We start from the raw sequence: 25,554 nt of genomic DNA on the forward strand, positions 1-25,554 counted from the left end.
AGGGAGGAAGAGGAGGAGGGAGATGAAGGAGGAGGAAGAAGAGGGAAGAAGGATGAGGAGGAAGAAGAAGATGAAGAAGACGTCGGGAGGAAGAGAAGGAGGGGGAAGAAGGAGGAGGAAGAAGAGGAAGAGGGAGAAGAAGAAGCAGCAGAAGAAGAAGTGGGGAGGAAGAAGGATGAGGAAGAAGAAGAAACAGGAGGGAGAAGAAGAAGCAGAAGAAGCAGAAGAAGAAGAAGAAGAAGAAGAAGAAGAAGAAGAAGAAGAAGAAGGAGAAGGAGAAGGAGAAGAAGAAGAAGAAGAAGAAGAAGAAGGAGAAGGAGAAGAAGAAGAAGAAGCAGCAGCATCAAGAACACAGGACTCATGTGAAGCGGCTCTGCTGGTGACCAGTTAAAGGCTTTAAAGGATGAACAGCGTTGAGGTGACGCTTTAGAGCTTAAAGATGGAGGAAGACCTCGTATGGAAGAGGAAGATCTGAGGACTCGACTGGCGCTCACACGTCCAGCCGGCTTGTTGGGAAGCAACAGGAACACTCAAAAAGAGTTCGGCTCAATTTCAGCGAGGGGTAAAAAAAAAAACTCCTCTTCAAATCACATCAACACTTTTCTGCAAAAACTGTGACGCTTAGCATCAAACGTGCAGAATGATATACATTATATGTACTGTATACATGTATACATGTTCTACTTTTTATCTTCCCCTCAACGTCCTGTGTCCTCGGTTAAGGAAGACTGACCCCTAGTGGCGAGTCTGTGACAAGACAAGCAACATGTGTAACTTGCATAAAGTGATTATTCTGTTGGTGAGAGTGATTTCACGGTCGAGGGACAAACCTCCTGATACTCTCCCAGAGGCGTGAGGTACTGCAGGATGAGCCTCTGCTCGATCTCGGGCGTCAGCGGGAACAGGTGGTAGTTGTTGCCGATCACCCAGGGGCTGGTCTCGGACCAGCTGCTGTTGGACAGCTCGCTGAAGTTCCTGTCCGGGTCCGGCAGAGAGAAGTTCAGCTTCTGCTTCAGGGTCCTGCCGCTCTCCCTCTCCGCCTTCCGCTTGAGGTAGCTGCCGCCGCCGCCGCCGCCGCCGCCGCCGTCCGCCCCGCCCTGCGGGAGCAGGGCCCCCGGGGCGGACATGGGCTTCATCATGGTCTTGACGGCCGAGTTGCTCCGGCCGCCGGCCTTGTGAGGGGAGTTGAGCCGGAACGAGAGCTCGTTTTCAGGCTCGATGGTGGAGAAGGGAATTTCTCCGCCTACGCCGCCGCCCTCCTCCGCCGCCGCTGCCCCTTCCCTCTCCGCCCCGTTCCTCCCCGGCGTGAAGGGCTTCTCTTCGAAGCCCCCGTCGACCGTCTCCTCGTCCAGCGGCAGCAGCGGCTCGCTCAGAGACTTCCTGGGGCTCGGCCGCTTGATGTCCCGCTTGGTCTCCGCGTCCTTGTCCTGGAGCTCGCGCATCCGATGCAGCATCAGAGGCACCTGTCGGGAAGGGAGAAGAACAATCTGATGCATTGTGGGATAACGCCGCTCTGTGGGCTTGTCGTTAATACCTCGTCCGTCACCGTGTACTTTTGAGGCGGGCGAGCAGAAGCCTCCTACTGACCAAAACGGAGTTCTCCTCCCTGTAGTTGGCGGCGATGTCCTGGTTCTCCATGGCGCCGGCCAGCAAGCCCGTGGCGTAGATCCGGAGCGGCTGCTCGGCCTCCTGCGCCCATTTAAACAGCCGCTCAACGATGCCCTCCTGGAGGGGAAGCGGGGAAAAACACACAAACGAGGACGTGAAGAGATTCTGTATCTTGTGCTGCTGTTTCTCTCCAACTCATCTTCTGATTCCGTCTCATTTAGCTGAGCTTTTATCCAAAAGACTCACAATAAATGCATTCAAGCAGGACAACTTCTTCAAGAAAGCAAAACTACAAAGAGCTATCAGAAAGAGACTTTTAAGTGATGTTGTAGTAACACTTTAATGACTTCCTGCTCGTTCCAGCATGCAGGACGGCAAACAGTCGGGACTTTACATCGCTACTTTTTATTTATTTTTTAAGTGTAGCTCTCAATAAAAAACGGATTGATATTGTAGGTTTTTGCCTTTAAAAATGATTGTGTAACTTATGAAACAACAACAAAAAGGAATCAGGTCAAAGTTGATCTCCGTGCTCTCAGTCAGTCGGAGCTCTGGACTGTGACCTCACAGACAAACTAGGTTGAACTGCAATGAGGTCGTTGTTGTTGTTGTTGTTGTTGTTGTTTCAGTAACATTGACTCGGTAATAACGCCGTGGCCGTGCTACCGTTTGACCCGTTCCATTTAAAACCGCTTTAACCTTTTAGAAACCGTGTGAAAATCCCCTCGCTCCCATTTTAAGTCCCAGCATGCCCCATTCAGACAATCTTTTGGCTTAAATACATCATTTTTCCATTTTTAAACTGAACGACACAGTTTTTTTTAGACTGAAACTCCTTCCTAACAGACCAAGACTTTGTTTTATTGTGATTTTTGTGGCAGATTCTGATTCTTTAGGTCCTAATCTTTCCATAAAGGTGTCTTATTGATGCTCCAGGAGGCTTTTTTGGAGAATCTGGCTCATATCATGCTGGATGTTCATAGTTACCATCAAAATATCTTTTAAAAGTCATTTTTTTTGCAGATATACATTTTTTCCCCCAAGACTTTGCTGAACAATACATACAATAAACACAAGTATTGGAATTAATTTGGGGTTCCTACGACGACTCAAACACAGGCAAAAACACTTAAACAGGGGAAAGAGGTCTGGAGACAACATTTGGTAAAAAGTCATAGAAAGTTGGGTAAAAGTCATGGAAATTTGGAAAACAAAAAAGAAACAAACAAAAAGCATGACCCACCTTTTCCTGGAAGACCACGGCCGTCTCCAGCCCGGGCATGATGTTCTGCAGCAGGCGGCAGGCGGCCGCGTTGAGGGGGAACTCTCTGCTGGTCATCACGTAGCTGTTCACCAGCTGCAGAGGAGAAGAAACATGAACACGAGTCACCTTCTGACTCAAGGACGCAGATAGAAACCACGTGTCCGCTGCGTCCGCTCTGACCTTGTTCATGAAGTCGTCGTTCTTGAACAGGATCTTCAGCAGGTGACCCAACACGCACTCCGGGTCGGCTCTCCCTATTGGCCGAGAGAGAGAGGGACGAGTACGTTACACAATGCGAGGCGTTTGATAGTTTCAAACTCAGCGTGGATGAACGTCACGAACACATGAATATAACACATTTACAACACTTTTACACCACTTTTTGCACTTTTCCAGGCCTGGAAAGAACCATTTTAAATCTCCATGACTCTTCCAGGTTTTCCATGAGCGTATAAGAACTCTCTTCTCATCTGAGAACCACTGCTCTACATGGCGTGTTTTGTTTTTATTTAGGTCACATACCGGGGTGTCGGTCATCAAACGGGTCGGGGTCCGCCTTGTGGTACTCCTCCGTCTCTTTCTCCACCAGCTCTGAGATTCTGAAAGCGTCATCACGTTTATGTCACACACACAAAACACACCACGTAGAAACCTACTTTTTCTCTCATTTATTGTTGTTGTAAACAACAACACACAGGAGGCCCCGGCCACCTACTTGGTGAGGATGCCGACCAGCTCCTGCGTGCTGCCCTGCTGCTCGCGCTCCCACTGCTCCAGCAGAGCGGCCAGCTCGGCCTTGGAGTCCACGCTGCTGGACGCCGACGCCATGGCGAGACCTGCAGGGGAGGAAACACACGCCACTGCGTCTTCATCCTCATTAACGACACGGACCGGCCCGGACTCATCTGCTACTCCAGTGTGTGTGTGTGTGTGTGTGTGTGTGTGTTTGGGGGGGGAAGAGGAAAGGGAGGTGGGGTGGTCAATATAACAAAGTGTGCTGCTGTTTTTGTTTTAATATATAGTATTTCAAAAAGCCACAAATCAGTGGAACCTCTTGTCTGCAACGCTGTACCTATTGAGCAACATTGCTACTTACTTTTAAGGTTTTTTATTACTTACTTTTAATAAGCTGTGCTGTAGCAGCTTTGTATTGTGTGCATTTTGTGTTCTTCTCACCACATCTTAAAGTTGCATTGTGTCGTTCATCCTGTACTGTTGGCTATTGTTTTATGGTTGTTGTGATCTGCCAGTTGACTACAGATGCAAATTAGCTGAAGCTACAATCTGCTACAGAGCATCACATGGTGACGTTTATGTTTTAACTGCTCCCTTTTAAATAAAGAGATATAAATACATATCATATTTTCAACGGTCAACAGCATCTGTAACAAACACCAGCAGGTCCTGATGGGAGTTGAGCTGCAGATTCGCTTCACTGACCGTAAAGCAGCTGCAGCTGCTGCAACTGTCAAAACATTACTTTTTGTTGTTCCTGGTTAGCGCTTCAGATTCAACTGGTTTCAAGCCTCCTCACTGGTTTGACTGGGATCTGCAATGTGCACAAGACCAGCGGGGCTTTTGCCCCCAAACGGCTGCTCGCTTAGTTTCCCGGGAAAACTCGCCTGTTGCGATGCGAGTGTGTGTGTCGCTGTGCGACTGAGGACTGAAACGAAGCTAATACACACACACACAGAGACACACATACACACACAGCTCGTTCGCGACACTCTTAAGATAAAAGTGGTGACGTTTGACTTCCAGCGTTGAAGTCCTCAATAAGCCCCGAGACGTGCGTCTCACTCATTGTGTCGCCTGTGTGTGTGTGTGTGTGTGTGTGTAGTACTAGCGGCTTCACAGGTGAACCCGAAGCTAGCCGATGCTAACTTTACCTCGTTGTTCCGCTCGGTTCTTCTCCGGGTTTCACCGAATATACCGGGACTCGTGTCCGCCGATGTCGGTCCAGACCGGATTGCTCCGCGGCGGCTGTCCACGTCTCCACCGCCAAACGCCTAATGTTCCTTTATTGTAGCTTTGTGTCCACGGTTTATTATCATTATGGCGAACACGTTCCTGACGTCATATCACGAGCGACGGTCAACTGTTAATGACGTAACGGCTCAACAGCAAAACATTCCGAAATAACGTTCGTTATTTGTAAAAACGAAGAAACGAGATAACGTTTCTTACCTATAAAAACAAAAAAACACGAATACAATTATTAATCTTAAAAAATAAAATAAATAAATAGCTTTAGTTACTTGTAAATAAATAAGGAAAATAGATAAGTTATTTGTGAAAACAGTAAAAAAAAATAGTATTAGTTACTTAATAAAAAAATTACCATCAGTTACTATGAATACAATAAAGACATTCCATCAGTTACTTGTAGAAATAGCATTTATTGAAAGCATGAAACAGAGTATTATAAGTATTATACTTCTTTATCTCATGTCTCATATGATCATTAACAATTTGTCACATTCACATAAAACTGTGTTTTGTTATGCAAGGTTCACATACATATTACGAACGTAAAAAAAACACTGGTGTGAATACATACATGTATTATATTGATGATAAAAAAAAACAATCCAAATCACTGCTGCCATATAGGAGCAAAAAAGTTCAGGATTCAGGGAATATAGTGTGATTGTGATTTATAGTCTGTCAGTCAACAATATATTTTTCTTTGGTGCATACATACATATGACACGTAACAGTAGAAAGGATTAGTAATTGTATGGTAAGTAAGTGAAAGGTGATTAGGCGTTCTGTGTTGCACATTTTAGAGGCTTCATCTGTTCTTCTAACTTACTGAACAGATACTGTTTTAAATGCCCTGGCTTGGCTCTCTTGAAACAGCCAACAGCCCACGTGTCCTGGAGCTCCCCATCAATCAGCACAACTGACTTGCATGTAAAACGTTGTATCCAAACATCTGGGAAAGGGCAAAAAATCAACAACAAAAAAAAACCTTCATACACAGCTGTTGCAGTCTACATGACGGCGCAGCAACAGGTCGCAGGATAGTCGTCCGCGTTTACTTTGAACTCATTCCCGTAAACAAAGTAAACATGCGACTTCCCTTTCCAGGCGTAGGTCACCTTGGTGACGGGGATCAGCTCTATGGTTTGACGCTGCAGGCAAAAGAGAGAAATATTATATTTTTACGTCCAGAAGGGAAGGCCGTGAATGAGGCGGAGGCTCCGTCACCTGTTGCAGGATGCGTGACGAGGCCGAGTACTTTCCCTGGTGTTCACTGACGAAGCGCTGAGCGGCGCTCACCACTGCAGGGTCAGGGAAGCCCATCACTGGGTAGACCTGCACAGGGAGGTCCAGAGGAATGTGAAGAATGCTGAATTACTTTTCATGACTTTCCTTTATTATTTGACGGGTCGAGCAGTGTGACAAAACATATGTGGCACGATTGTGAGTTCTGAATAAATAGAGTCAGTTTTAGGTCTGTTAGTTGTTCCAAAGTTCAGGAATGAACAGCTAATGACGTCAGACATGTTGAAATATTTAAGTGTCAACTTTCAACCTGCCTAAATCATCTAGGCTTTATATTAAGAATGGGTGAAACATTTTAATAAATGCCATTACTTATTTTTGGGTAATTAAGTTGAAGTATTCTGTTTAATTGTTATTGTATTAATCACTTATTTTATTGTATATATTTTTTCAAGTTGCACCAATGTTCTTATATCTATTAAAGAAATACAACTTGTATTTTATTATCTGTTGTTTTATCTGCCCACACATATTCTGTCTTATTTTTGTTTTTCTGCACAGTGAAAGGATTTGTGAGTCAATATGCATAATATCTGCACAAAAAAACAAAGAAAACACAATCGTCCCACGCCCATATCTTCAGAAAGAGAGGGAACAATACTTCACCAGGTACTGAGAGTCCCTGAAAAGCTCCTTGCCAGACACTTTGCTGAGGTTGTCCACCTGCAGCCCACTCGACTGCTCCACAACGTAGTCATCAGAGTTGTTGGTCCTGCGAGCACAACACATTAAAAACCGACTTTGTGAAGTAACCGTGAAAGTGAAGGACTTAAGAAAGACGCTTCTAATGAGCTAAGTCAGACGCACCACTTGACGGTGAGGCGGATGTAGACCAGAAGCTGCTGTTTTCCTTGACACGTGTCACACTGCTTGGCTCCTTGCCCCTGGCAGTGGCTGCAGCTGTGAACACAACACTTGTCTGTCAGTATCGTTGAAGGGAAGCACCAAACCGGTACCGTCTATGAACCGGACTCTTACTTCTCCCTCCCTCTGCCGCTGCAGTGGTTGCATCGATCCTCTCCGTGGCGATAACCAGACCCGTTGCACACCCAACAGACTTTCTGACCGGGGGCAAGAAGGAGGAAATCACACAATCAGACGACGACAACAAGAAGTCTTTCGGTAACCTCTTTTCTATTAAAGGTCTGTGGACCTACGTTTCCGGCGCCGGAGCAGTCCTGGCAAGGTTTTCTCCCCATTCCCACACAGGCGTGGCAGCCCTGTACATGTGGGGAAATTCATCAGCAACGATCTCTAAAAGCAATTTACAGGAGCTTGTTTCTCCCTGAAGACTCACCTTCATGGACGACGTGTAGGGAACCTTCATGACCTGTTTGTCGTCCACGAAGAAACTGGGCGTTTTAGCAGGAACGTCCCAAGGACCTGGAGGCGGTTGAGCGAAGGCATCCACTGGCTGGCCTGAGCCGAATGAAACAGCATGAGCAGAACATCAGAGAAACAGCAGACTGGCAACAGAAAGAAGACAATTCAACTTACCGTTGTACGGCTCGTGAGTCCACTCTGTAGATCTGGCCTCCGTGAAGGTTTCCAGGCGATACTGCGACAGAAAATAAAAACAAGAATTTCTTATTGGTGCACGGGACATTAAGGAACTATACCACCACTAATCACACACACACACACACACACTCTCACCCGGTACGTGTTGAACGCGTCCATGCTGGTGATCACGCCGTCTTTCACCGGCGCCGAGCTGTAGCAGCACTTGCTTTTAGCAAACAGGGCGAAGGCCTCCCGAGCGGTGTCTTCAGTTATGGACGGGATGCTGTCGGTGGGAAGGAGGTGAGACGCAGCGTGAGGTGGAGTTGCAGACGAAGGAGCCAACAAAATATAATGTATTGATAATTTAAAAAAAACAGCTGCGGTCGCAACAACAGAGTACAGCTGCTATTGCTCCTAAACAATAAAGTGTTAGTAATAAAAAGGTTCCTCTGTTAAATAAAAGATGAGAAGAGAGAGAACTATAGGCATCGCCTAAAGAAGAGGAGGGTTTAATGCAGGAGGAGGAATATTTTGGGGGCGTTGTCCTTACAAAGATTGCTCGATGACGGGATGTCACAGTTCATCTTTGGAGAAGTGAATGTTGTAATAAGCGCGTCCACTGCTTTAATGTTACAACACGTCCTGGAATGTTTTTGCAATATCCTCAGAGGGGATGTTGAGAGAGGAAGAGGATGAGGAAAAAGAAGAAGAAGAAGAAAGTTCAGCTTACTTCCAATGTGGCTGTTCGGGTCCAGGTTGAGGTTGGGGAGCCGGGAAAGCCGGCATCGGAGGAGGGAGAAATCCACCTGCAGCAGTTTATTGACTTGTCTTAGAGGCTCTTTTTTAGTTTATACATTTGGTGGTCACTTTATTAGGCACACCTGTAACAATCTAACACAACACTGAGTTCTACCGATGTTAAGTGTTGCTTCACTGTCAGAGAGGACGTGCGCCCTCATGAAGTGTCCAGGAACGTGAACATGAGGCGCTGGGGTAAAGGGTTACTGTACTGTACCTCCTCCTCCCGCCACGGTTCCTTCATAGCCGGGCATGTTGTCGTACATGCCGGCTGGAGGAGCGCTGGGGCCGAGGAAGTCACCGGCGGCGGCGGGTGGGGCGAACATAGCTGACGGGAAACCAGAAGAACCAGTTCAGGTCACACGCGTAAAGTTCGCCTTATGTTTCCTCAGCTAAAATCAAGCAGTTCGTGCATTACACAAACGAGAAACACACATTCATATGAACACATACAAGCGGTTAGACATTCAAACGCGCATCACTCCAGTCTTTTTCCAGCTGATTTCTTTAAATTCCCAAGTTGTAAAACAGTTTTTCTATCAACAGCAGAAGGCAGTGTCGTCTTACCTTGCGCTTCCGTGTTATTGTCCATTCTGAGTTGTGTTTGTTTTTTGCCGCTCTGAAGGGTTAAATCCTCCAAAACACTAATGATAGCGGCGCGAACGAACACTACGAGCTACACCACACAACCACACGAGTTACCTACACGTAGAAAATGACGTCACTCTGGTGCGTGCGTGTGTGTGTGTGTGTGTGTGTGTGTGGGGCGGGGTGTTGGGTGTTAAGCGGAAATGTGCTAATTCCAACAAGTTTGTAAGTGACTGTACAAAACATGTCGTTAGAAACAAAGTAACCGTTTAAACTATAAACGCTACATTCTTACCGGGGGTCCCCTCCGCCGCGGGCACGTAACCCGGGTTGGCCATCCCATAGTTTCTGTTCTGGTGGCTGCAAGTAACGGGGAAACGAGAGTTAAGACAGTCGGGAGGTAAAAAAAAAACTTTTAGTTTGGAAATTACAAATATAAATACATCAAATAAACACGTAAATGGTTATAAGTGAGCAATAAAGCGACGTTCACCCCATCACGGGCTGATACTCCATGTTGAAGCTGGAAATCCACGGAACCAGAAAACACAACTCCTCACTGCGCGAGCGAAGTGCGCGAGACGAGCGTATGATGGATAGTCACGTGACAGGAATGTAATTATTAACCTTTGATCCCGCCGCCCCCGCACGCGCTTACAGACACTGAGATTCAACAACTGTTTCTTCTTCTAGAATACAACTTCACTTTATAGTGTGTGTGTGTGTGTGTGTGTGTGTGTGTGTGTGTGTGTGTGTGTGTTCCCTTTGACGATCGAAATAAATTACATTAGTTATTGGAAAATAAAATACTATCAGTTACTTGTAAAAAAAAACACTATTACTTCTAAAAAACTATTAGTTACTTGTATAAAAAAATAAAAGAGAAATAAATACCACCAGTTAAAAAATAGGAAAAGAAAATATCATTTATTGAAACAAGAAACAGTTCAAAATAAAGTTGTATACATTTTTATCTCATAAGATCATTAACATTTAACATTTAGTTACATTCACATGAAACCATTTGTTCTGTTATGAGAGATCAGGATGAGGTGCACATACATATTACTAACATTAAAAAACACTGGTGCAAATAGATATTTTGAATAATGGTGATGAAAAAAAAATAAATGCACGGCCCGCCATTGTGTCAAAGGGGCTCAGACTTTGTGTGTCTCAGATTTCAGAGGCTTCATCCGTTCTTCTAACTTACTGAACCCTTCATACTGTTCATACAACCTTCACACACAGCTGTTGCAGTCTACATGACGGCGCAGCAACAGGTCGCAGGATAGTCGTCCGCGTTTACTTTGAACTCATTCCCGTAAACAAAGTAAACGTGCGACTTCCCTTTCCAGGCGTAGGTCACCTTGGTGACGGGGATCAGCTCTATGGTTTGACGCTGCAGGCAAAAGAGAGAAATATTATATTTTTACGTCCAGAAGGGAAGGCCGTGAATGAGGCGGAGGCTCCGTCACCTGTTGCAGGATGCGTGACGAGGCCGAGTACTTTCCCTGGTGTTCACTGACGAGGCGCTGAGCGGCGCTCACCACTGCAGGGTCAGGGAAGCCCATCACCGGGTAGACCTGCACAGGGAGGTCCAGAGGAATGTGGAGAATGCTGAATTACTTTTCATCTGTCTGTGTGAACTCTCCCCGACATGAGGAAAAGCTTTACTGCACACAGTTCGTGAGTCAGGTGATCGGTTGTGTCTTTACAACTGCATCACGTTGCTCATTCTGGTCACATGACATGTATCCAGGAGAGGGATCCTCCTCTGTTGCTCTCCGGAAGGGTTCATCCCTTTTTTCCCTGCGAAAGGGTTTCAACTGTCTTTATTTGCTATCTTTATTATTTTTTCCTGATCGGATGTCAGGTCCTGGGACAGGGATGTTAGACTGTAAAGCCTGAAGATTTTCTAAAGAAAAGATTTGCATAAATAATATTAAACTACATAAAACGTAGGCGAAAGCGCTCCGAGGCAAATTTGTATTTGTGATTTTGAGCTATACAAAATAAACTGAGTTGAAACATGTTCCTGACTGAAGAAGTACCAACGTCAAGAGGCTGTTGTGTGTTTGATGTGTGTTTTATGTTTGTCAGGGAGACACTCCGAGTGGCAGAGTGGCAGACTTTGGAGATGCAGTTTGTTAAGCATTGCGTTGTGTCTCTGACTCGGCTCCTTTGTTGCAAAGAATAATTGTCCTGAGTAACAATTTTTCAAACAAGCAGGGTAACAAAATGTGTGCGGGACGATTATGAGCTCTGAATAAATAGAGCCAGTTTCAGGTATGTTAGTAGTTCCAAAGTGCAGGAACAAAACCGGCTCAGACATGTTTAAATATGTAAACATCAACTTTAAACCTGCCTAAGTCTGTAAATGTTATATTGCTACTGTATTCTTCTTTACTGTTTTTATTCCTGTTGATTTACATGACTAGATTTTTTGTATTTCGCATGTGTCTCATTGCGCGGACTGCTGCTGTAATACTGCCTTTCCCCACTGGAGGACGAATAGCGGATTATCTTATCTTGATAAAGAGAGGGAACAATACTTCACCAGGTACTGAGAGTCCCTGAAAAGCTCCTTGCCAGACACTTTGCTGAGGTTGTCCACCTGCAGCCCACTCGACTGCTCCACAACGTAGTCATCAGAGTTGTTGGTCCTGCGAGCACAACACATTGAGAAACCAACGCTGTGAAGTAACCGTGAAAGTGAAGGATTCAACCTTTTGGAAATCGTGCGCAAAAATCTTCGGCGCCAATTTTAAGTCTAAGCATGCCCCCATTCTGAAAATCTTTTGTCTGAATGGGAAGTTTCAGTTCAAAAAACTGGACTGAAACTCCCTCCTTAAAGGCCAAGGCTTTGTTTAATTGTGATTTTTGTTGCATATTCAGATTCTTTAGGTCCTAATCTTTCCAAAAAGGTGTCTTATTGACCGCTCCAGGAGGCTTTTTTGGGGAATCTGGCTCATCGTACTGGATGTTTCGTCCAAATGATCCTTTTAAAAGTGATTTTTTTTTTTGCAGATATACATTTTTTTCCCAAGACTTTGCTGAACAAATACATACAATAAACACAAGTATTGGAATTAATTTGGGGTTCCTACGACGACTCAAACACAGGGAAAAAGAGGTCTGGAGACAACATTGGTTCCACAGTTTTCAACGGGTTAAGAAAGACGCTTCTAATGAGGTAAGTCAGACGCACCGCTTGACGGTCAGGCGGATGTAGACCAGAAGCTGCTGTTTTCCTCGACACGTGTTACACTGAGTGGTTCCCTGCCCATGGCAGTTGCTGCACCTGTGAAGGGATCACCCGTTTTGTCAGTATCATTGAGGGGAAGCACCAAACCGGTACCGTCTATAAACTGGATTCTTACGTCATCCGCCCTCTGCCGCTGCAGAAAGGGCACTGTTTGTTTCCAGTGTTGGAGAATTGATTTCCGAAGCGAAAACCAGACCCGTTGCAGGATCCACAGACTCTCTGACCGGGGACAAGAAGGAGGAAATCTCATAATCAGACGATGATAAAAGGTCTTTTATTGAAGGTCTGTGGACTTTACTTACGCTTCCGGCGCCGGTGCAGGGTTTGCAAGGTTTTCTCCCAATTCCCACACAGGCGTGGCAGGCCTGTACATGTCGGGAAATTCATCAGTCAGCAACGATCGCTAAAAGCAATTTATAGGAGCTCGTTGCTCCCTGAAGACTCACCTTCATGGACGACGTGTAGGGAACCTTCATGACCTGTTTGTCGTCCACGAAGAAACTGGGCGTTTTAGCAGGAACGTCCCAAGGACCCGGAGGCGGTTGGGCGAAGGCATCCACTGGCTGGCCTGAGCCGAATGAAACAGCATGAGCAGAACATCAGAGAAACAGCAGACTGGCAACAGAAAGAAGACAATTCAAGTGTTTAGTCCTGCGCACCGTTGTACGGCTCGAAAGTCCACTCTGTAGATCTTGACTCCGTGAAGGTTTCCAGGCGATACTGCAACAGAAAACAAAACGAGAATTTCTTATTTGTGCACGGGACATTAACCCCAGGACACTAACGTCTTTATCCCTAGGACACTAACATCTTTACCCCTAGGACACTAACATCTTTACCCCTAGGACACTAACGTCTTAACCCCAGGACACTAACGTCTTTAACCCTAGGACACTAACGTCTTTACCCCTAAGACACTAACGTCTTTATCCCTAGGACACTAACATCTTTACCCCTAGGACACTAACATCTTTACCCCTAGGACACTAACGTCTTAACCCCTAGGACACTAACGTCTTTAACCCTAGAACACTAATGTCTTTAACCCTAGAACACTAATGTCTTTAACCCTAGGACACTAACGTCTTTAACCCTAGAACACTAACGTCTTCACCCCTAGGACACTAACGTCTTTACCCCTAGGACACTAACGTCTTTAACCCTAGGACACTAACGTCTTTACCCCTAAGACACTAACGTCTTTACCCCTAAGACACTAACGTCTTTATCCCTAGAACACTAACATCTTTACCCCTAGGACACTAACGTCTTTACCCCTAAGACACTAACGTCTTTATCCCTAGGACACTAACGTCTTTACCCCTAGGACACTAACGTCTTTAACCCTAGGACACTAACGTCTTTACCCCTAGGACACTAACGTCTTTACCCCTAGGACACTAACGTCTTTACCCCTAGGATACTAATGTCTTTACCCCTAGGACACTAACGTCTTTACCCCTAGGACACTAACGTCTTTAACCCTAGGACACTAACGTCTTTACCCCTAGGACACTAACGTCTTTACCCCTAGGACACTAACGTCTTTACCCCTAGGACACTAACGTCTTTAACCCTAGAACATTAATATCTTTATCCCTAGAACACTAACGTCTTTACCCCTAGGACACTAACGTCTTTACCCCTAGGACACTAACGTCTTTAACCCTAGAACACTAACGTCTTTATCCCTAGAACACTAACGTCTTTACCCCTAGGACACTGACGTCTTTAACCCTAGAACACTAACGTCTTTATCCCTAGAACACTAACGTCTTTACCCCTAGGACACTGACGTCTTTAACCCTAGCACACTGACGTCTTTAAGCCTAGGACACTAACGTCTTTAACCCTAGGACACTAACGTCTTTAACCCTAGAACATTAATATCTTTAATCCTAGGACACTAACAACTTTACCCCTAGGACACTAACATCTTTAACCCTAGAACACTAATATCTTTTCGGTAAAGACGTTAGTGTTCTAGGGTTTAAGACAATAGTGTTTTGGGTTAAAGACATTCGTGTTTCAGGAGGTAAAGACTTTTCCCCCAGAACACTAATGTCAGGTGATATTTGTCTTATTAAAGTTAGAGGTATCTTATTAAAGTTAGGCGTATCTTATTGAAGGTGGGCGTGTCTTATTGGAGGTAGGCGTATCTTATTGAAGGTGGGCGTATCTTATTGAAGGTGGGCGTGTCTTATTGGAGGTAGGCGTATCTTATTGAAGGTGGGCGTGTCTTATTGGAGGTGGGCGTGTCTTATTGAAGGTGGCCGTGTCTTATTGAACACGGGCATGTCTTTCTGCTCCAATCTCAGTTTTTTTTTTCAACAGGCACTTTTTCGGGTAAAGTATACCCGACTTTTGGAGAAAAAAATTCTGGATGGGTTTCAACATCGAAGGAGACTTTTCCTTCACAGGAACAGAACTCACATGTCCCAGGAGCGGGTGGACCAAAAAACATATCAGGTACATTATATCGGGTGAAAGACCCAACGTTAGTGATGGTGTTGCTATTTTTAACGTTAGTGTTCAAGGGTAACTACCTGTTGTTCCTGGCACGCACACAAACATCGAGTGAGATAAAGGAACTCTCACCCGGTACGTGTTGAATGCCTGCATGCTGGTGATCACGCCGTCTTTCACCGGCGCCGAGCTGTAGCAGCACTTGCTGGAGGCGAACAGGGCGAAGGCCTCCCGAGCGGTGTCTTCAGTTATGGAAGGGATGCTGTCGGTGGGAAGGGGGTGAGACGCAGCGCGAGGTGGAGTTGCAGACGAAGAAGCCAACAAAATATAATGCATTGATTCCACAATGGAGGGCAAAAAGATAAGTTCACTGTTTGTTGCTTTGATTTCAGTTAAATCTTTGGAGAGGAAGTGAATGTTGTAATATTGTGCACATTGGTTCTCAGACTGTGAGGCGTCACCCTCTAGTGGGGTTTGGAGGTATTACAGGGGGATGTTGAGAGGAGGACGTGGAGAACAAGAACAAGTTCAGCTTACTTCCAATGTGGCTGTTCGGGTCCAGGTTGAGGTTTGGGAGCTGGGAAAGCCGGCATCGGAGGTGGGAGAAATCCACCTGCAGCAGTTTATTGACTTGTCTTAGAGGCTCTTTTTTAATTTATACATTTGGTGGTCACTTTATTAGGCACACCTGTAACAATCTAACACAACACTGAGTTCTACCGATGTTATGTGTTGCTTCACTGTCCGAGGGTGTGAACATGAGGCGCCTGGGTAAAGGGTTACTGTACTGTACCTCCTCCTCCCGCCACGGTTCCTTCATAGCCGGGCATGTTGTCGTACATGCCGGCTGGAGGAGCGCTGGGGCCGAGGAAGTCACCGGCGGCGGCGGGTGGGGCGAACATAGCTGACGGGAAACCAGAAGAACCAGTTCAGGTCACACGCGTAAAGTTCACCTTATGTTTCCTCAGCTAAAATCAAGCAGTTCATGCATTACACAAACGAGAAACACACATTTATATAAGATAAGGTAAGATAAGGTAAGATAAGATAAGATAAGATAAGATAAGGTAATCCTTTATTGGTCCCTCAGTGGGGAAATTACAGGATTACAGGAGCTTTGCTCACAAGTAAATAATATTGTTAAAAATCAAGTAATATAAATAAACAGTAGAATGGTAATAAAACTAAATTAAAAATTAAGAGTTTCATAAATTTAAATATATAGATGTAATAAAAATATAAAGGTGGAAATAGAATAAGAACCATGTATGACATGTATGCTTTCACATACAGGGAAGTTGTCCTGGTAGGAGGTGCATCACATTCAACGTTCAATAAACAGTGTGAAAAGCGGAACTGTGCTAATTTCAACGCTATTCTGAAAGCGTGCACTTATAGCATGTCGTTATAACGAAGTAACAGTTGTAACAGTTCATCTTCCGGTGCACCTCGTTGGTCTTACCGGGGGTCCCCTCCGCCGCGGGCACGTATCCCGGATTGACCGTGCCATAGTTTCTGTTCTGGTGGCTGCAAGTAACGGGAAAACGAAAGTAAAGACAGTCGGGTGGAAAACAACTTTTAGTTTGAAATTTAGTCAGTTTGACAAAGAAATGCAAATCAAATGAACAACTAAATGGTTATAAGTAAGTAATAAAGCGACGCTCACCCCATCACCGGCTGATACTCCATGTCGAAGCTGGAAAACACCGGTTCTCCTTCTCCTGACTGTCGGGAAGAAATGTTTTTGTATACGTGTGTGTGTGTGTGAGCGTGTGCGTGCGTACGTGTGCGTGCGTGTGTATGTGTTAGCGTGTGTATGTGTGTGTGTTTTGGATCAGTTCAATGTTGTAAATGAAAAAAAATAAGAAGTACGAAGAAGTAACAGTTATAGCGCCGCTCCAAAGTAAAACAACAACATTACAACCAGGAAGTGCGCACAGATTCATCTTTTATAGGCAGTGATTTAAATAGTGGGCGTGGAAATTTAAATATAATAAAATGTCACAAACGAACACAACAAACAAAACAACTACGACATGCATGTGGTTCCATTACGTAGACTCTGAGAAATAAATAAATAAATAAATTCCCGGGTGGAAAGTACCGTGGTACTGATTTTTAAAATATAAATAAAAAATACAGTACCCAAAATGCTTTGCGGTAGTCGCGGAAGTCCTTTTCTCCCCTTCCGCCGTCGCTGAAGTCCCTTTTGGATTTACATCGGCGGGTGAGTCGATGCAATCTACGTTCATCAGCGCGATTTAGGCCGAAGTTTGGCCATCCAGACGTGGATTCTTAATCAGAGACATCCGTTTCATACATGTCGGATGAAATGGAGGATTTTATCGTCGTATATTGTCTTAAATGTGTTGTTTTTACAACGAGGCGCTGCTCGTACAGCGGCCGCTGTGGAGCTAACGCTTCCCCGTGAAACGGGGGGTGTTAGCAGTCAGTAAGGGCCTGACGGTCAATGTGGCTTACAGACAAATAGTTAAATAAGAGCCACCAGTTGCTAATAAAATACATGTGTTTGAAAATAAAGGGGTTCGTTGTATCTGGACAAGACATGTTTCACGTAGAGAAGCTAGCTAGCTAAACATAGACTGCGCCGTAGAAGCTAGGCTAGCTAGCTAGCTGACGGCGATCACGTTTACCTGAAGCTCGCGCAACAGGAAAGTGTCCGTCATCTTAGTTGCTCAAGTGGGCAATAATAGTTTGTAAGCGAGAGCTAAAGTGCGTGTTGTCCAAACGAGTTGCAGGAACCTCAACACATGCTAATGAATCCCCGGTAGCTGTTGCAGCACGTTGCGTAACGCTGCAACACCGACATGCAGCTGCTTGCGTTGTAACTTCGTGTAACGTTTTGTTTGTTGGTTGTTTGTCTCCTCAGTCACCATGGCAGCCCTCAGGCCCCTCACAAAACCCAAGATCGTCAAAAAGCGAGTCAAGAAGTTCATTCGCCATCAGTCCGATCGCTATGTCAAGATCGCGGTAAGAGCCCCTCCACATGGTCGAACTGCTGCTGCCTCCCGGCTCACCTGCAGGTGACTTAAACAACGAAATCTGTTTTTCATGCCTCCGACAGAAAAACTGGCGTAAGCCCAGAGGTATTGACAACAGGGTGCGCAGGAGGTTCAAGGGCCAGATGCTGATGCCCAACATCGGTTATGGTAGCAACAAGAAGACCAAGTACATGCTGCCCACCGGCTTCAGGAAGTTCCTGGTGCACAACATCAAGGAGCTCGAGGTCCTGATGATGAGCAACAGGTACGTTGTGCACACACACACACACTGACATAACGTGCATTACATTTAGCTGACGCTTTTATCCAGATAGACTTACAATAAGTGCATTTAACCACGAGGACAAACTCAAGAATGAAGACAATTTCTTTAATGGAAAAAAAAGCTTAGCTTTCAACGTTTCATATTTCATAAGCCTTGCATGGATTGATTGACGTCGTTGACTAACTGAGACACTGTTTTCTGTGAGTGGTTTGGTTTTATAGAGGTATGTTTTCGGTGCCGCGAGCGCTTAACGAAGAGGAATGCTGTTCGTCCTTGAGCGTATCAAAAGGTGGCGCGAGCAAACCGGAATAATTACGTATATTAACGCCGTAAAGACAAAGTGGATGAACTGAAGTTTAAATGGCAGCCAGACTTGGAACTTGTTTTCTCCTGTCGTAATTATTAATAACCGCGTTACAGAGTTATTACTCTGATCATTAACAAACTGATGCATCCTCTAAAGTTAAAGGATGACTTCCTTCAGGTCAAATACTTTTACTCAACAGTCCAGTGTCTGACATCAGATCCATTTTAAAAGCTTGTGGAGTCTCATGAAGATAAAACGCTGGCTTCATAAAAGCAGATATTCTGTAACAGGAAGTCCAACATGGCTAAAGGAGACGACACTGCAGCTGAGTGGAACAGGAGACGAGTCTGTGATAGTTGATCACCTATAAAGACTAATAGCTGACTTAAATATCTATATAATAATGTTTTTTAGGTAAGTAATGACCGGTCTGTTAAAATGTTTAGACGTTGACGTGAGACTCTCCTTATTTCCCTTCTTGCTTCCCGTTTAAAATCATGACGGTGTCTGACAGCACTGTTGGGTTTCTGACGGGGTGGAAGTCGTCCTCTTGAACATCCTGTCGCGAGGCGGTTTGCATCTTGTCCAGAAAACACGAATAATGCCGCGGATCTGAGGCGGCGAGCAGATTACAGCAACCGCGACGTGGCGCTGTCGAGTAGAAGCGGCTTTAAACATTCACTCTTTCCGTGCGTAAGCGGCGTGATTCTTGAGCTCTGTGTCTCTGGTTGATCTGATTCTGCCTCCTCAACTTCAGTCTGACTGGACGTCGACCGACAAAACAGGAACCCCGTCGTCTCAGAGGTGGTTGTTGAAGTGATCTGCCGTTTGAAGATAGTTTGTAAAAGTATTCTGGATGCTTCGAGTTGGTGCATCGACGGGGTTAGAATGATGTGCGAGGACTCAACCTGTGCCACGAGAGCCAGCTAACGTCCAACACCGCCAACAGATAGTCACTTAAACCAAGGTTCATGTTGAGGGACCGGTCGGTGTTTCAGGGGAGACGTTTGTCTTTCCCCATCTGCTGCTTGGAGCCGGCGTCCAGCAGCCAGTCGCTGTTACTGAGTCAGTAACGTTTAGCTAGTGAGGATGTGTTCTGATGCAACACAACAAGCTGAATCTCTTAGCATTCATCTCCCCCGAGAGGAACAAAGTAAATCAATAAACTATTGGTGAGTTCAGATGTGGAGACGGTGACTTTGCTCCAGTGAAATGAGAAAGTGATGGTAATTAACTCGAATGTCGGGGTCAAAGTAGAAGTTTTTCTTGCTGTAGTTTGTCACATTTAGTGGCAACTTTGTAATTTATCATTTTCAGTATCTTTCAGTGACTTTTAAAACACTCAACCTCCAGCTAAATAGCATGTTTTAAGGAACATTAGAAACATCCGAGTGGCTGTTTTTAACCCGACGCAGAAAACACTTAACGGTCATTTTCTCGTAAGAAGCACAATCGTTTGTGACGCCCAAACGCACTTAACGGCCCAAACCGCCGCTCTGACCTTCAGTGGAAACGTCCCGTCATTAACCAACGCCTCCTCTCTCTCTCTCTCTCTCTCTCTCTCTCTCTCTCGCTCTCGCTCTCTCTCTCTCTCCTGCAGGACTCACTGCGCCGAGATCGCCCACAACGTCTCCTCCAAGAACAGGAAGGTGATCGTGGAGCGCGCCGCTCAGCTCGCCATCAAGATCACCAACCCCAACGCCCGCCTCAGGAGCGAGGAGAACGAGTAGACTGTTTGTTCACAATAAATGTTTGAAAGTTGACATCGGGCTCGTGGATCTGTCTTCTTCTTCTCACCCTGGTGGGTTGTTGCTCTCACACGTGTGAACGTTTAAATCTCAAGATGATTTAATGAGACGTTGGAGTTTAAAATGTAGGAAGTTTGCAAAAGGAGCTAAAACGATATTCTTCGTTGTACACATCACAGATTAGTTTGGGGAAAGCAGTGATTTTATTGGCCTCATCAGTCGGTGTGTGTGTTTTAACTCTGGAGCGACAGGAATGTGCAGGTTTGATTGTCTCGCAGCAACGTGAGTGTTTGACCGTCGTGTGACGAGCTGAAGGAACGTTAGCTTGTGATATGAAACGCTGCTTCAGTCCTCAACGTGTTCATGAAGCGCTCAACGTGATGAGGGCGTCATCGCCTGCAGAGCTGCTTGTGTTCTCCTTCGGGAAGAGGAAGAGGAGGATGAGGAGGAGGTCATCCCTCGCTCTCCTTCCAGATGACTGGACGCTGAAACGGAACAAAGGGTCCAAAGATGCCCGAAGAAGAGTGTTGACCCACATTGTGCGTTACTCTAAACGCTGTTTTCCTCCAGTTTGTGCAGCTGCTGAAGAGGATTCCTGCACTGCGTTCACGCTAAAGAGCTAAGACCAAAGTCAGTGAAACGTGCAAATGAAACTATAAAAATAGGATTATTAATAAAATGCAATATTTAAATTTGCAGTCAGCGGTACGACGCAAATGAAAATATCAACACGTAATCATAAATAAAGATAAGACTTTGCTCTTTGTCCCTCTGGTTTGAAGTAAAAGTATTCCTTGTGGTGCATTGTGGTTGTTGTAGTTTCTTAATCTGCTTCTGCACTATCTTTAAAGAAGTATTCATAAAGGATAAATATGTGCTAAATTTAAATGGCTGGATTCAAGAAGTTATGAATACACATGCACTCAAGACGACTATACAACAAGTATGCATCTGTGTATATATATTACACTATCATTTTCTTTTTACATATATATATACATATAAATATATATACACATATATATACACATATATATGTATATATATGCATATACGTATATGATGTATATATACATATATATGCATATATATACATATGTATATATATATATATGTGCACATGCATACTTATTGTATGCATGTGCATATATATACATATATATGTATATATATACATATATACACATGTATATATACATATATATATATATATACATGTATGGGGATATATATATATATATGTATATATATATATACATATATATATATATATACATATATATATATATATGTATATACATATGTATATATATACATATATATATGTATATATATATTCATGTGTATATATGTATATATATATGTAGATGTACACATGCATACAATAAGTATGCACGTGCATATATATATACATATGTATATATATATATATATATATGTATATATGTATATGTATATATACATCATATATAAATGTTACACTATTGTACTCTTAACTACACGTTTCTTGCAGCGACTGTTACTTTACAATCTAAGATTTTACCCACAAAACTTGATTTAAAAACATATAAAACATGAATATCGACATTAGCTCCACCCTGATGAGGAACCCGTCGGTGCATCATGAGTACTTCTGCTAGTAGTACTTGAAACACTGACAGTAGACTTCATCGTGGTACTTTTACTGGAATAAAGACGGGCGCTCGTGTGTGAAACGGCCTTCTGTGACGCGGGCTGCTCCTTCAGGTGAGCCGCTCCGTGAGGTCATGGAGCGACCCGGGTCTGGATCCACGCGCACGCCACCAGGTGTGTGTGCTTGGACGCCTTCACGCGTGTGGAGGAGCAGCAGAGGTGTGTTTGGGATTCTGTTTCAGGTGAAAGCTTCAAACGGACCGGAGAGGCTCGGCTGCGCTTCCTTCCTCGCCGCTCGCGGTGGACTTGACTCCCTGTGGAGAAAGTTTCCATTGCATCCTGGCAGACAGGCGGTGCCCTACAGCCCCGAGCCCTCTGCCATCTGCTGCTGCAGCGCTGACCGTGCCAGAGATGCAAAGAAGAAGAAGAAGAAGAAGAAAAACAAGCCATCACATGCGTTCAGCCGGCTTGTGTCTGAGTGACCAAAGCACACAACAACAGACAGAGCGACGGACCTGCATCCCTCTGCTCCTCCTGAATCAACCAAACATGCATCTGGTTGTGTGGAGCTGCTCTGGTCGACTCACCTGAGGGGACCGGACGTCCCCGGATGAGGGAGGGGACCGAGGGGGGGGGGGGACGGGCCAGAGAGTCGAGGAGGAGGAGGAAGAGGAGGAGGAGGAGGAGGACAGAAGCCAGCTCTCCGTCGTCACCGGGCAGACGTCAACACGAGAGCATGTCGGTCAGGGTGGCGTTTGGGAAGGCGCGCCTCGCCCCCCCGACGCTCTCCTGCACGTTCCCCCTCCCGGACCCCCAGAGGAGAGGCAGCCGGCCCGCGGGAGGCAAGAGGAGGATGTTCTCCTTCTCCCTCAGATGTCGGCTGGGCATCATCAGAGGGAGAAGCAAAGGTACAGCGCTGCGTCTTCAGGGGGATGGGGAGGCCTTTGATATATATATATATATATATATATATATATATATATATATATATATATATATATATATATATATATATATATATAACAGTTTGTTTGTGCAGCAGCTGTTAAACTGATTGAAAACTGATATCTTAATATAATAATATTTACAAATAAATAAACAAGAGAAACAAATCAGGAAGAAAAGAAGAAAAAACTATGAAATAGAGAAACAAAATAGTCATGGTCATTTGAAAAATCCCCATAAAAAACAGTTTAATGAATATAAAATACTAACAAAACCATAAAGGAAGTTTTGAGCTTTTTGTCGTCGTGTTTTCTTGTTTTATTTGTGATTTGGTGGAGATGAGCAGACAGCTGGAGACGACCTCATGGAGTCTGATCAATCAGAGAGGTTTGAAGGTGTTAAAGTAAAAGAAATATAAAAACATCCAAACATTACAGCTAGACAGAATAATGATTACAGTGTAAGCATATATACACATAGAGCAGTGATATTTCTTAAATGATAAAAATCCATCTTTGTAACAGTGTTAATATGTATAAATTGATTTACTTCGGTGCATTCTGCAGGCGTCAGAGTTTCCTTAATATTTCTTCTCTCAGCTGAGAAATGTTTTATCTTCATTTAATCTGAGAAGGTTTTGGTCTCATCCTCTGTGAGGAAGTTCATCTATTTGTTTATGTCTATTTACTTTGGACAGACCTTAAAGAGGAAGCGGGAGTGTGTGTGTGTGTGTGTGTGTGTGTGTGTGTGTGTGTGTGTGTGTGTGTGTGTGTGTGTGTGTGTTAGTGTGTGACACTTCCTCATCCTCTGGCTGTGCTCTTTGTCACACACACACACACACACACATACACACACACACACACACACACACACACACACACACACACACACACACACACACACACACATACACACACACACACATCCAACAAGCGAATCAGTGCATTTTGCTCGTTAGACTTTGTGTTGCAACAGGACGTGATGGCCACTAGGTGGCAGTGTGGCGTGTCTCTGTGGCTTTAGACGGAGGCCCGCTGGCCTAAAATAACCCCTTTGTTTATGTCCATTGGGAGTGTGTGCGTGTGTGTGTGTGTGTGTGTGGGGGGGGGCGGGGGGGGGGGGGTCGGGGGGGGTGGTATTTAGTGTAGAGGAAACGCACAATCACAGGTTATTCTCTTATTAAGAGTCCCTTTTAAAATTCTCCATCTTGCTTGAGCGCTGGTGCAAAAATAAATAAATAAAAGATTTAATGATCTAATCAAGACATTATCGCTCTCTTTTCATCGATTACGCTTATATCGAGTCTCGAGGAAGTGGAATAAATAAACAAACAAAAAAAATCTATATTTATTTAATTAACCCGCCGTTTGCCGCCTTTTCCCCAGGAGGTTTTATCACACCGCTCCGTCTCTCTCGCTCTTTATCCTGATGGAAATTAATTAGTCTCGCTCTGAAAGACTGCGCGCGGTCACTTTGCAAACGCGGTATTAAGGACAAAAGTCTCCGAGGAAATTATCTACACCGAAGAGTATTGTGTCCACTGGAGCTGACGACTAATTAGGCTCCACGCAACGGCGGGCGGGCACGCGCACGCTGCGGCGCAATCACTGCACACATCTGGAACCATGTGGACGAGCAGCGTCATTCCACACGGCGACTTCCTGAGTCGTGTGTGTCTGTTGTGTTGTTGTGTTGTTGTTTCCCCTCGAGCCTCCAAAGTCTCACTGAGGAAAACAGTGACCAAAACAAATGAGGCAGACGAGCCTCTGAGGGCATGTTGTGTTGTTGTTTTTGTTGTTTTTGTTGTTGTTGTTGGTGTTGCTGGCGGTGTTGTTGGTGTTGGTGTTGTTGGCAGAGATGGACAGTATTTATATTATATTTGAAATATGTATTTCAAATACTTTTGAATTCTTCTTTGTATTTAAAATACTCAAAATACTTTAGAGTGGAGTATTTTTTGTATTTAAAATACTCAAAATACTTTTTCCATAAATAAAAAAAACAGTTCACAAGTTCAGTCTTCAGAAGTTCAACAGATTGACTGTCGAGGTAAATATTTAATCTGAGTAACAGATGTCAACTAGCGTGATGTATAATTCATGTCTGAGTCTGGCTACATAGCCTATTGTAGCTAGCTGGACAGTCAAGCTAGCGATGGATGCTAACATAGGGTAAAGGCGGAATAACTAGTTTGTGAAAGACGCAGAAAAACACAAATATCCAACGAAGCAAAATCTCGGACGTGTCCGGGAAAATGAGGACGTCCGGTCACCCTAGCTAACATGCTAATGACGCTAGCATGCTGTGTAGGCTAGTGCATAGACAGTGTTTAGCAAGTCAGTGGAGGAGCTAGCTATAGGTAGAGGGAGATTGTATGTTCATGATAATTTATCAAGAGACGTCTGACCATCTAATCTGGCTCTTTATTCCAAGTTATGTTGTATCTTCTCAATGTGAATGTCATAATGCTATAAATTACTGGCAGATATTATAGTTGACAGTTAGCCAGCCTGTGAGAGTAGACCATAGTAGTCCATTTGTTAAAAGAATAAGTGTAAAAAACATTAAATATCTAATGTACTTTTTATTTAAAAGGCATATTATGAAAGTATTCTTAGTTGTGTTATTTCATACATTCTATTGTTGGCCAGGTGGACAACGTGTCCCAGCAAGATGATGTTCAAGAAGCACCGTCAACAAGCACTTTTTGTGGGGTTCACTCGAGCTGTGTGCACCGCAAAAGTCAGTTTGTAAGCCGTTACTACCTTTGGTGGTTGTAGCCGGCTAGCGCTGCTGCTAGCGGAGAGCTAACTCCCTGCTGTAGTAAGCTAGTACTGCTGCTAGCTCC

The 25,554-nt window shown here is 44.5% G+C and overlaps 5 protein-coding genes across 6 annotated transcripts in view; 2 read left to right on the forward strand and 3 right to left on the reverse strand.

Moving 5' to 3' along the window:
* The window catches only part of LOC137800412 (DDB1- and CUL4-associated factor 1-like), a 20,485-nt gene extending 15,526 nt beyond the window's left edge, over positions 1 to 4,959 (reverse strand). Inside the window, 7 exon segments of the mRNA XM_068597597.1 lie at positions 831 to 1,463; positions 1,588 to 1,725; positions 2,852 to 2,965; positions 3,053 to 3,126; positions 3,395 to 3,471; positions 3,588 to 3,708; positions 4,762 to 4,959. Of these exon segments, the coding sequence (XP_068453698.1) occupies positions 831 to 1,463; positions 1,588 to 1,725; positions 2,852 to 2,965; positions 3,053 to 3,126; positions 3,395 to 3,471; positions 3,588 to 3,700 (1,149 nt within the window). The 5' untranslated portion in view covers positions 3,701 to 3,708; positions 4,762 to 4,959.
* A 319-nt stretch (positions 4,960 to 5,278) lies between these two features.
* Positions 5,279 to 9,619, reverse strand: LOC137801171 (protein SSUH2 homolog). The gene is made up of 13 exons (XM_068598610.1): positions 9,546 to 9,619; positions 9,348 to 9,412; positions 8,682 to 8,792; positions 8,397 to 8,472; positions 7,820 to 7,949; positions 7,661 to 7,721; positions 7,461 to 7,582; positions 7,321 to 7,383; positions 7,142 to 7,224; positions 6,971 to 7,063; positions 6,770 to 6,875; positions 6,086 to 6,193; positions 5,279 to 6,009 (listed from the first exon to the last, which is right to left on the reverse strand). Exons 1-13 carry the CDS (start codon positions 9,566 to 9,568, stop codon positions 5,869 to 5,871), a joined length of 1,182 nt encoding a protein of 393 aa, XP_068454711.1. The 5' UTR covers positions 9,569 to 9,619; the 3' UTR covers positions 5,279 to 5,868.
* Positions 9,620 to 10,023: 404 nt separating this feature from the next.
* Positions 10,024 to 17,634, reverse strand: LOC137801170 (protein SSUH2 homolog). The gene is made up of 14 exons (XM_068598609.1): positions 16,932 to 17,634; positions 16,453 to 16,511; positions 16,249 to 16,313; positions 15,580 to 15,690; positions 15,324 to 15,399; positions 14,919 to 15,048; positions 12,980 to 13,040; positions 12,767 to 12,888; positions 12,623 to 12,685; positions 12,436 to 12,539; positions 12,264 to 12,356; positions 11,613 to 11,718; positions 10,531 to 10,638; positions 10,024 to 10,454 (listed from the first exon to the last, which is right to left on the reverse strand). Exons 2-14 carry the CDS (start codon positions 16,473 to 16,475, stop codon positions 10,314 to 10,316), a joined length of 1,203 nt encoding a protein of 400 aa, XP_068454710.1. The 5' UTR covers positions 16,476 to 16,511; positions 16,932 to 17,634; the 3' UTR covers positions 10,024 to 10,313.
* On the forward strand, positions 16,937 to 20,144 carry rpl32 (ribosomal protein L32). Its single transcript, XM_068598611.1, has 4 exons — positions 16,937 to 17,013; positions 17,677 to 17,777; positions 17,872 to 18,053; positions 19,982 to 20,144. Exons 2-4 carry the CDS (start codon positions 17,682 to 17,684, stop codon positions 20,109 to 20,111), a joined length of 408 nt encoding a protein of 135 aa, XP_068454712.1. The 5' UTR covers positions 16,937 to 17,013; positions 17,677 to 17,681; the 3' UTR covers positions 20,112 to 20,144.
* A 2,269-nt stretch (positions 20,145 to 22,413) lies between these two features.
* LOC137801169 (glutamate receptor-interacting protein 2-like) overlaps positions 22,414 to 25,554 on the forward strand; it is a 43,932-nt gene continuing 40,791 nt past the window's right edge. For both annotated transcript variants that reach the window (XM_068598607.1, XM_068598608.1), the window contains exon 1: positions 22,414 to 22,669. In XM_068598607.1, the coding sequence (XP_068454708.1) occupies positions 22,498 to 22,669 (172 nt within the window). In that variant the 5' untranslated portion in view covers positions 22,414 to 22,497. The remainder of the gene's footprint in view (positions 22,670 to 25,554) is intronic.

The sequence above is a fragment of the Clinocottus analis genome, unplaced genomic scaffold (assembly GCF_023055335.1).
Source record: "Clinocottus analis isolate CAN_PGR_092001 unplaced genomic scaffold, fCliAna1.0.p SCAF_4, whole genome shotgun sequence".
NCBI classification, from domain to species: domain Eukaryota; kingdom Metazoa; phylum Chordata; class Actinopteri; order Perciformes; family Cottidae; genus Clinocottus; species Clinocottus analis.